This window comes from Sinocyclocheilus anshuiensis, unplaced genomic scaffold (genome assembly GCF_001515605.1).
Source record: "Sinocyclocheilus anshuiensis isolate Anshui unplaced genomic scaffold, SAMN03320099.WGS_v1.1 scaffold354, whole genome shotgun sequence".
Classification (NCBI taxonomy): Eukaryota; Metazoa; Chordata; class Actinopteri; order Cypriniformes; family Cyprinidae; genus Sinocyclocheilus; species Sinocyclocheilus anshuiensis.
Window position 1 is genome coordinate 1,829,080 of NW_015544195.1, and position 11,691 is coordinate 1,840,770.

General features: G+C 38.9%; 1 protein-coding gene across 2 annotated transcripts in view; it reads right to left on the minus strand.

The window, feature by feature from the left end:
• Nucleotides 1–11,350, minus strand: part of cylda (cylindromatosis (turban tumor syndrome), a) — an 18,809-nt gene extending 7,459 nt beyond the window's left edge. The window contains exons 1-7 of one of the 2 annotated variants that reach the window (XM_016497172.1): nucleotides 11,003–11,350; nucleotides 7,160–7,784; nucleotides 6,568–6,864; nucleotides 4,435–4,540; nucleotides 3,311–3,403; nucleotides 2,360–2,476; nucleotides 77–468 (exon numbers count right to left, since the gene is read on the minus strand). In XM_016497172.1, coding sequence (XP_016352658.1) covers nucleotides 77–468; nucleotides 2,360–2,476; nucleotides 3,311–3,403; nucleotides 4,435–4,540; nucleotides 6,568–6,864; nucleotides 7,160–7,651 — 1,497 coding nt within the window. In that variant the 5' untranslated portion in view covers nucleotides 7,652–7,784; nucleotides 11,003–11,350. The remainder of the gene's footprint in view (nucleotides 1–76; nucleotides 469–2,359; nucleotides 2,477–3,310; nucleotides 3,404–4,434; nucleotides 4,541–6,567; nucleotides 6,865–7,159; nucleotides 7,785–11,002) is intronic. The other variant, XM_016497173.1, reaches the window with a different exon arrangement.
• Nucleotides 11,351–11,691: the final 341 nt, after the last annotated feature.

An 11,691-nucleotide genomic window follows, 5' to 3' on the forward strand; every position in this document is an offset into this window, starting at 1 on the left:
GCTGATTTGGAGCTTATAACTTATAATATAGTTGCAGCAAATATAATACAGCAAACAAACACATAAATCTACTGACCAGCTCCAGCCCAGCTAATGGCTCTTGTAGTCCTGGAGGTAAACCAACCCAGCGGATGACCCCGCAAAGCGGTGGGTTCTCTTTGACCTCCACCAACGACCCGACCTCTAACCCTGGCTGGCCTTGTGGTGGTGAGGGAGGCCTCTGGACAGGAGTGGTAGCAGGTGGCAGGACCTCTTGCTGCTCCCCCATCACTGAGCCCACGGACAGGGAGAGAGGGCCGTGGCTCATGCTCCCACTGGAGCCAACTTTGTGGCTCAAGCTAAAGGGCAGGGAGTGGAACTTGTTATCATTGGACAGCGAGGAGGTTGTGGGTGGAGCTCGAGAAGGGGATGAGCTTGGGTTGAAGTCTGGGGGCATGTCCGTCAGGGATTTGGCCGGGTCCTCGCCGACTATCAAGAAACAAAGCCAAAGAAATAAGAGGATGTACCAAGAGGTCATAATAACCAGATGTTGCATCAGTGTGGAGGACCAGGAATATAAACTGATCAGATGACATCCTAATAAATGGATTTAATGGATTCACAGATACTAAATGGTTCACAATAGCATCTTGAATTAAACATTACATATTAATACATTTATATACTGCTATACTGCTGTTCAAAAGTTTGGGGTTCTTTTAAATGTTTTTGGTGAGCATCTTATGCTCACCAAGGCTGCATTTATTTGATAAAAAATACAGTAAAACTGCAATATTGTCAAAATATTATTACAATTTAAGATAACAGTTTTCTAGTGTCACATGGTCCTTCAGAAATAAGTATAATGCTGATGTGGTGCTCAAATAACATTTCTTAATATACGTTGAAAGTGTGTAAAATATCCATTTTAAATTACATTTATCCAATTCCAGCATTATTTGATGAATAGAAAGTTCAAAGTGTGTGTGTGTGTATGTGTGTGTGCGGCGCGCGCACGTTTTTGTGATTTATGAGGACACAATTTGTATAATGACATGGGTATGACATAGGTATTACAACGAGAAGGTGATCTATGAGGACATTTTGAGGTTCCCCATATTTCAAAAGGCTTATTAATCATTCAGAATGAGTTTTTTTGAAAATCTAAAAATGCAGAAAGTTTCCTGTAAGGGGTAGGTTTAGGTGTAGGGTTGGTGTAGGGCGATAGAAAATACGGTTTGTACAGTATAAAAACCATTACGCCTATGGAATGTCCCCACAATTCACCAAAACAAACCTGTCTGTGTGTGTGTGTGTGTGTGTGTGTGTGTCACTTTTGATCAATTTAATGCATCCTTGCTGACAGAAAAAAAACAATCTTGCTGACTCAAACTTTTGAACAGTAGTGTATACTAAAAAAACTTAAGTTAAAAACCAAAATATGATGTCCTTTCAAAGCTTTTATTAGCTCTGGCTATTTTCTCCTCATTGAAGCACACGCCAACACATGAAATATGAAGATATTGGAGAACCACTGGGCTACAGAAAAAAAAGTCACCACTGGAAGAATGACAGTCTGGTGAAAGAGAATGAAAGCAACACACACCACAAACACAATATAAACCCCTTAACCAATCACAGACCGCCCCTGGAACATTCTCCAACAGTGCACGTTAGTAAAGAGTGACATGAAATATGAAATAATTACACAGATGAAAGCAATGTTTATGGAATAAAGTATCCCAATGTGTTTAATGCCAAATACAAAATTCAAACACACACAATTACACAATGGATGAATGGAGATAAATCAAATATCTATGTATATTTATGTATGATTTGTGAAATGTATGAATTTCACAAATCATACATAAAACTGGCCATAAATACTAAACATTATATGTGATGCAAATTAATGAAGTTTTCTAAAAAAAAAAAAAAGATCAAAAATAGAAAATAACTGACCTAAGTAAATACATTTCTCATTTATTCATTCTCATTTATTTCTTATTGCCTTATAACTACATTTAATTGAAAGCTGAATCTGAAATGCAAACACAAATGACTGTAGCACAGAACATTCAGAATGACACCTGAGATTTTCTGATCAATGATGTCATGCTATGAGGTCACGTGCCATTCATGTCACAGTGAACCGGATTCCCAATAAAAGATCTCAGCAGCAAGTTGCCTTTTCAAATCACCACTTGATTCAAAGGCATTGATTAACATGTGAATTTTTCTTTCCAAGACTAGTAAAGGTAACTAAAGTTGAGTGTGGTCTAATTTTAGGCTGAATATTAGCATAAAGGCACCGTGCTGTTAAGATGTTTATTATTAGAGTTTCCCAGTCTGTCCATCTGTATTGATTATTGATTACCTTCATCTATGTACCATGTGCTTTTGGCTTTGGACTGAGCACGGTGATCAACCGAGCTGCCATTTAGCGTATAATAAAACTCAGACTTGCTCCTGCTGCCAGGCTGCAGGCCTAACCCTGAATAACAGTCACGATAGGAAAATAGGAAGACAGTAAACAGTGTGTGTGAGTGTGTGTGTGTGTGTGTGTGTGTGTGTGAGAGAGTGTGTGTGTGTGTGAGTGAGTGAGTGAGTGAGTGAGTGAGTGAGTGAGTGAGTGAGAGAGAGAGAGGGGGGTATAGGAAGAGGGAATACATGTGGGATTACATGTTCAACAACTCATTTGTGTGTGCATTCTAGCCGAAATCACATGTCTGGTGAAGATTTCACATGATCCATCAGAACAGAATTTAGGAAAAATTTACAAATTTAAGCAAAAGAGCAGCAAATGACATTAGAGCCAGTAAGAGCAAGAGACGGAGTGTGAGAGAGAGTGCTTCTTCCTTAAAGGATGTACATCAGTACTTAAAAATTATGATTTTCTTTCTTTCTTTTGTTTTTTAAACAAAAAAAAAAATATTTCAAAATAGCAGTTTTCAAAACCACAAACTTTCTGAAAGTAAAGTCAATTGTATTAGCTTTGAAAGCAACATCAGCCTAATATACCTGATGCTGTCTAATCTGTTAGTGGTAATCAAACAAAAGGAGAAAAATCACTAATTTCTCTTGACTGAAAAACATTGACTGTTTAATTTTTTTAATAATTACTTGAGATCTTTTTACTCACATTGGTTAGAGTAGTCTTTGCACTGGTTTTGGAATAGTGAAATTCCATTGGTATCTAAATGTTGGTGTTGTAAAATTATTTCCAGCAAAAAAATAACTACATAATGAAATGAAATTACTCATATATAAGAGTTTGCTCATATCGCCAACCACTATTAACTGTATAAATATATAACAGGAATAATACCTTTGCTCTTTGGTTTGCTCTGGCTGCCAGGTTTGTCACTGCCACCCCTGCAGGCAAAGACTTTGGGCAGCCTCTGATCCTGCATGGAGTATTCTGCAAACAAATAAAGACAGACAGGTTTCAATACAAGCAAATAGCTCGCCTAAAAAAAAAAAGAAATCACAATTTTCTCATGTTGTTCAAAATCCACAAGATCCTTACATGGGCCAAAGGAGAATTTTTTTTTCCTTTTAAACTTACATTTAGATTTAAATAAGTTATTGTATTCTATGGATTTGTCCAATAACATTAACAATTTATAAATCTGATCTTTTGGTGCGAGTTCCAAATAAAAAGAACAAAATTTTTTTTTTTTTTAAATAGGTACTATTTTATAATTATGAAATATATAAAACATTTTTGGGTAAAACTTTTAACAAATATTACCTGATACATACGTTTTCTGTTATACAAAATACTAACACTTTGACATAAGATTTTGGTAATATCACATACAGCATCACACACAAAGCAGCAGGTTACACCCTGATGACTGCATTTACAGATCCCTTTAGTTTCAAAGATAAACTAAGGAAGAGCGGTAGCTTTAAGACATTAACCAAGACAAGATGTTTTTCCCACACACATAAACATGCACACAAACAAACAAATCAATAAACAGAAGGAACAAAGAGAGCTCCACACACTCCGCTCACAAAAAACGAGGCCTTTAGACAAAAGAGCTTCTGTTTCCTGTGTGTTAATATGACTCTCACACACACACACACTAGAGCCCTTTGCTTTCTAACAAATATTTAGCCTACACCTTGATTTGAAATCTAAAACACACACAGAAATATCAACAATCCATACACTCCACAGAACAGCAATTTATTTAAATTTTTTAAAAAATAAACTGCATATACATTTGAATAAATGCAATGAATGTATTTAGATTTGTAAATTCTAAATTTAAATTCATTTATATTTTATAAAACGTTACGTTTTAACTTTTGTAACGACCAAGTTACTTCTTGTACTTTGAATCTGAGGTGCTCAAACTAGCAGTAAGCAAACTCAAAGCCAGAATAAAATCTAATACCTTCATCTGAAAGAATACAGAAATATGAAGTGAGAGCCCTTACCTGGCATCACATCACAGATGGGGACGAGACGGGTGTGTTCAAGACTAGCAAAATTACACAGCTGTTTGCCGTCGATGATCCCATCCCAGTCTCCAATGGGATTGTCCTGAGGGCGAGAGGTACAGCACCCTATTACGGCACCTGACCTAGATCATCTCATAAACATTCGCATCTGCAACACTGTAATTTCCATCTCAAAATAAACACGTGCCAAACAACGGTTGGCCTGTCTCTATCTCCTAATGGAAATCTTCATCTGCGTTCTTGTTCAGACCCAGACAGGACCCGTCTCACTAACTGAGAGCTGTAATTCTCTAATGGCTACACTACACAACCTACACTATCATCAGAACGACTGATGTCTCTGAACTCGAAACCCACACCCTTTACATACCAGATCTCTACTGGTATGTTTTAATCTAGATTTCGAATGTATAGCCTTTTCCTAGGTACTATTGTATGCATGTTCAAACAAATAAAGCCACACTCATCAAATTTTCTTAGTGTATATTAAATTACAGTTATAATAATAATACATGCATTAACTTACTAAATAGACTCAAATATATTTTAAGTCTAATCTGTACAATCTATTACTCAAAAGACCTAGAGCAAAATAATGTAATGTACTGTCCTGAAAAATAAGTCAAACTCTTCAAAACCTAAACCTTTTCACATCTACACTATTTAGATGTCAGTGATAGCAAGTCCAGCTGAGCTCTGCTGAGAGAGCAGTGACCGCTTAACAGAAGAGAGAGAAACAAAGGGTGAAAAGACGAGAACAGTGGAATGGCGTGTGTTGGTTGTGTCTTGTGTGAGCATTTGGCAGCATGCCATTATGGTGGTCACACAGAGAAAACTGAGCTGTCTCTACATCTCTCCTTCAATCTATCCCTCCACGCTGACATCTGTCTCACTGGAGGTGAACATCCGATCTATTTTGACACTACCATTCAAAAGTTTGGGGTCGGAAAGATGTTTTAATGTTTTTAATATTACAAGTCTGCAAAAGTAATACTGTGAAATATTATTAAGATGTAACCATTTTCTATTGTAATCCATTTTAAAATGTAATTTATTCCTGTGATGACAGCTGAATTTTCAGCAGCCATTACTCTGCATTACACTCTTCAGTGTCACATGATCCTTCAGAAATCATTCTAGTATACTGATTTGGTGCTCAAAACTTGAGACCCCCCCCCGGGATTCTTTGATGAATTCAAAAGAACAGCATTTATTTTAGAAATCGTTCATTAGATTATAAATGTCATTATAAATGTAATATGCCCATTCTAAATAGAAGTAATATTTCTTTAAAAATCTTAATGACCCTAAACATTTGAATGGTAGCGTATTTTAAAGAGATGCACAATATATCGGTCCCATCACTTAAAGTTAATGTTTAAAAACACTCATAATTTAATAACACTGTTAAATGTAATCTTTATCAAATCTCAAAAATATGTTATTTAGACAAAATGACAGAGAATTAAAGGGTTAGTTCACCTAAAAATTAAAATTCTGTCATTAATTACTCATACTCATGTCTTCCCAAACCCGTAAGACCTTCGTTCATCATTGGTACACAAATTAAGATATTTTTGATGAAATCTGAGAGCTTTCGGACCCTGCATAGACCGCAACGGAACTGCCATGTTCAAGGCCCAGAAACATAGTAAGGACATCCTTAAAATAGTCCATGTAACATCAGTGGTTCAACCTTAATTTTATGAAGCTACAATAGTAGACTGAATCGTGAATGGCAACGGAGACTGACCAAGAAGAGAAGAAATCATTGAATAAAGTTGTTATTTTCATTTTCTTTGCATGCAAAAAATGTCACATGGGCTATTTTAACAATGTCCTTACTACCTTTCTGGGCCTTGAATGTGGTAGTTGCCTTGCTAAGTTGAACCTAAGCTTACCTCATCAGCCAGAATTTGTATGTCGTGCATCCTCGATCATTTCTTAATAATAAACTTAATCATCAACTTGAATAGCACTTTCTAAAATATCTGACCTTCGTGACCAAATATATTGCTTCATGAAAATTGTAATATTAAACATACAGAGCATGCAACTGTAACTTGCAGCTAAAAACAGCTATTCACCACCACCGTCTAATTCATTTACCATATCAACACCAACGTAGTATCCAAGACTCTCATTGCCAGGCAGTAAGTCACAGAAAATAACAGTGCCCCGTTCTGGGCCATCCCGTGTCTGCACCAACACTCGAGAGTTGATCTCCAGTGGCGGTCCTTCGCCTTCCACTTCCAGGTCATTATCCTCTAGCGTCACACGTTCCACCTCATCTTCCCAGAGCTCAAGTTTATCCAGTGCAACAAAGACACCGCATTCATCTTCACAACGAAACAGCTGCTGACCCTGATAAGAGCCCTCGGTGAAACCTTGACCCCGGCCCTCCTCCTGAAAGACAGAGGAGGAAAGGACATTGCATTCACCAACACAGACATCAGAACTCTCATAAATAACATCACGCATGTGCCATATAAACAAAAGACATTGTTGACGTGTGATGGTAGGTTTGAGACTAGCCTTAACCCACACGAGCAGCCTACAGGCTTAAATTATGTTCATCCAAATCTCCCAGCTCAGCTCCGGAGACAAATGCAGCTCTGTTCTGTAATGATCACACGCTCAAGGACCAGGTGAACCCAAAACCAGACGAACAACGTCAAACAAGACAAACAGTGTTGCTCACCAGCAATTCAACACCAAACCAGATACCACTCAGCGCTCGGTCGGGCAGCAAAGCTCCTTTAAAGCGGACCACACCTGGAAGAGGCTCGTCGCCAGACCTCAGCTGTACTCGAACTTTTGATCCGCAGTTGATGTCGCGGGCCCTGTCCAGACGCGCTCTGTTGCACAGCAGGCTGTAACGCTCTTCGCAGTTGGTGATGGGGAACAACAGCTCCGCCAGCTTCTCCTCAAGCTCCATAACATCCCGTTCATCCACGCTCACCACCACATTGGTCTGGTCCAGGATGCGTAGGCTGCGCTTACCCTTGCTGGGCGGGATTGTGCGACCCAGGCTGTTGCGTTCCTGGCAGGCCTGGCCAAGGCTGCCGCGTGGGATGCGCAGAGTCTTCTGACCCGGCTTTTCCACAGTGCACTCCTTCACCACAATGTAGAAGTGCCAGTCATCCCGGAAACTGCCTGCTGGCTTTTCATGGCTCCATAGCGCAGAGCTCATGGCTGCATAGCAGGAGAGGGTTGAAGATGACAGGAACACACGTCAAAGGTCAGTGGGTCGTCAGGGGTCAGTGGGAATAGGAAGCTTTCATGACCTTTTCAATGGGATGGATGGACAGAATGGACAAAAAGAGCTGGAAAAAGAGAGATAGGGAATAATTAAAAAACAGAGAGAGTATAAAGGTTTAAGAACAAAGTTAGTCTAGTTTTTGTTTGTCTAGTGTCTTTTAGCTCATGATTTTGTCACAGCCGGCAACAGAGAAAACCTGAGCCACAATATGGTGAAAATTGTAGGGGGTCGCAATATACCGGTATTGAGGCAAACTGTGATATTTAAAAAAAAAAAAGTTTAATATTGGTATGAAAATAATTCTACATATTGTAGTTATCTAGTGCCAGTAACTATTCGGTTGACACTCCAACATAATAGGTGCACATATAGGTGCACTGCACATATGTTCTGGTTGACACCCATCATTACATAAAAAAGACAGTGTATAGCTCCTACTGCTGCACAAAATCATGTCAAAGGAGATGACAGACAAAAGCGAGACACTCTAACCCGTACCCAAAAAAGTTCCATTGGGGAATTCGAAACAGCTTGCCAAAGGAAACTTTCTGGAAAAGTTTACTCCAGCTGGTATACATCTTCAAACTACCACTGGTCTGTGGCAATTATGTAGTAGGTAGGTGTGTTTGGGGCTCTGCCTTCTTTGACATAGAAATCGTCTCTGTTTTTTATGTTCAGTCCGTCAAGGTCACAAGCGTGTAAAAACATGAAAACACCGAAGAGATGCTTTATATCGAACATTGTAATTCTAACTGAGGGCAATACTGACACTGTTTTTTCATGTTTAATACTGTAAAGCTGCTTGCTTTAAAGCAATCTATTGTGTAAAGTGCTTCCAGCTGAATTTTCAAACTTCTTTTTACCCCTAAGCGAAGAAGGAAAAAAGAAGTTCACAGTGAGTATATCGTGGCCTTTAGACACCCCAGTCGGCAGGATGTGCCGATCATCAGTAAGATCTTTTTGTGCGCTTTTGTACAGTTATGGTTACAAACAATGCTCATATTTTGAGTGCGATTCATTGGCCAATTTGACTGATAGTATTTTTTTTTTGTTCATGCAAGATTCAATAAAATTCGAATAAGTTATTGATATACAATGACGACAAACAGTTACGTAGATTTTATCTTTTTCCATTCAAGGGGATAAATAGGAGCTGTACTTGCATGGCTGGAAATAGCTGTCTGGGGGTGTTACAATTATGGCTGCCGAGTGAACTGACTAGCCCCAATGTGTTGCCACCTAAAATTACCAGCTCTGACCAATCCTTCCTGCTTCCGTCCAGGGAACTAGCAGTGACCCACTAGCATTTGCCATATTATTACCATAATTAGCAACTGCAGGGCCATGGCTGGGAACATTGTGCAAAAATGCATACAGACTCGACTACTGCAGATATGCCTAAACGTCACATGAGGTTAATAAATATAAGAACGTCTCCGTATCAAAAATGCTGTCAACACCTATCAGAATAGCACTGTTAAATACTGTCATCAATTTTTTAAATAAAATAAAGCAAATAAAAACAGACTGTGACTTATGATAAGTATTTTCAATATAATTTATTCAAATTAATGAAATGAACTGTGTAAAATGGAACACACACATTCAGAGCACGCTGAATGTGGTTCTGTTCTTAACTAACACAAAGTTGTCCTAAACAGCAATGCATGAGTGAAGTGATCTGAATGGAAACACCATGGCGTCAGACAGACTGCTACACTGAGAGCTGTCTGTTTCAACCTCTTATACACCACAAGACTTAAGCATTAACATTCTACCTACACCCCACCTCTGCTGTTTTTTCCCCCATCAAACTTTTTAAGAACAATGCGACACATCATATTTTAAAACAGTGAATCTTAGTTTACCCAAAAATTTCAATTCTGTCATTATTTATTCACCCTCAAATAATTCCAAACTGTAACAAAAATATTCGTAAAACACAAAAAAAGTATTTTGAACATGTCTCTGTGTTTTTGTGCATACAATGAAAGGTATGGATAACGTACAGCTTTTCAGCATCTTTTAAATATCTTCTTTTGTATTCTATGGAAGAAAGTAAGTCATGCAGTTTTGGCACGACATGGGGTTTAGTAAATGATGAAAGAACTTAATTTATGGGTGAACTATTCCTTTAAGCAACATCACATGACAGCCACTGACTAGGTTAAATGACATACTTCATCAATGACCACGACACTACAATAACCAGCCGAACACACTTGTATCAACACACAGACTATGTGACTGTTTGGTTTTTCCCCAGCAGCAGGGGAATTCATGCAGCAAATTAAATCTCACTCAGAGCTTCCTGTATGCACAATAATGGTGCACAAATGCCACTACTGCATAATGACTTAATATCGAGGATACAAGACGAGACAGAGAAGGCTTTACTGCATGACCTTTTACTGATATTGCACGTCATCTCCTGTCTGAAATGTAAGAAAAATCCAGCAGTTCAGGTCATCTGGCAGTGATTTGGGCCATCCTAAAAAGGCCAACACGGTTTTGAAAAACATAACTCTTCATCTTATCCATTGTCTGCCATGCTGGTAAATATTAGGAATCTGGGCAAACATGTCAAAGGGTTTCAAGTCAAGCAAAGCGTACTTGATTTCTGGCCGAAAGGATCAAGGAGGTCAATAATACCTGGACAAAGCAATCTGTTAGCATTCCCATACATCTCAATGGCACTTGTTGGCCTCTTATTTTAAGTCCCCCAAGAAAACAGGGAACCACAGCTCTGAAAAATACTAAATCACTTTGAGTGACAATGTTCATGTCGACTGATTTTCCCTCCACATCATCCATTCTTTAATATTCAACAGACAGTGATCTGAGAAGTTGATGCCATGTCAACACACAAAAAAGCATGCAGAACTGGGAACACCCACCTGTAATACCAATACATTAGCAATATGAACAGGCTTTTAGAAGTGCAATTACTTAATTCATTATGTAATACATCAATGTAAACATCACATCAGCGTTATGCACTTTCTCTAGACAGTGACTGACTGCTGGGTGAAGACGACGGACAGGCCTTACACTAAATGACAATGATCAGGTACAGGATGCAAACTAACAGCTTCCTATTTAGCTGTTATTCCTAGTTCTAGAGCTCGGTTTAGATATAATGTCATCACTGGATAACGCTGTGTTGTTATGTATAATCAGTGGATCCTGTTACAGTAACAGATCTAAAGCTGATCATGTATCAGAGTCAGACTCTAGAGGTAAACAGGTGACATCAGCACGAGCCGATCAGACTGCTCTTACCTGACGTTTAAATATCCCGGTATTCTCCCGTCTGTCTTCGATGGCATTTGGAAAAAGATTATTCCAGTGAAGCTTTCGTGGCGCTGCTAGTGATGATGGTGTTTATGTGACATTGTCGGATGGGCTTAGCTGAAGCCAGCGCTGGCTACACTCCGCATTACTACCGGTTAATGGAGGGGCAGCCGTCTACTCCGTGCACTTTAAACCCGCTGGAAAAAATCTCGGCGAGACTTTGAGGTAAACAAGAAAAAATCCGGGCCGAGGCCGTTGTTTCATTTGAAACAGAAATAATACTCACTCACAGTGAGTATATTCACTCACAGTATTATTTACAGTGTGTGAATGTGTATCTGACGGCTCAACCAAACTGCTACATTAGTGGAGAGAAACTTGCTCTCCTATTGGCCGATGAGTGACAGCTACAGCTTGCATTGGTCATTTCGGATGTCTTTTATTTCGCCCCGCCTCTTGGGGTTTTCCAGTGATTTGGCAGAGGAGTTTAAAGGGGTCCTATTATGTTCTTTTACAAAGTCTTGATTTTCTTTTGGGGGTGTACTAGAACAGGCGCTAATACTAGGTTGTTCGAAAAACACATTATTTTTCAAATATTTTACATTGTTACAACTAGGGCTGCACGATAAATCGCATGCGATATTTAACGCGCATCTTATCAGTAAAGCCGGTTCTTT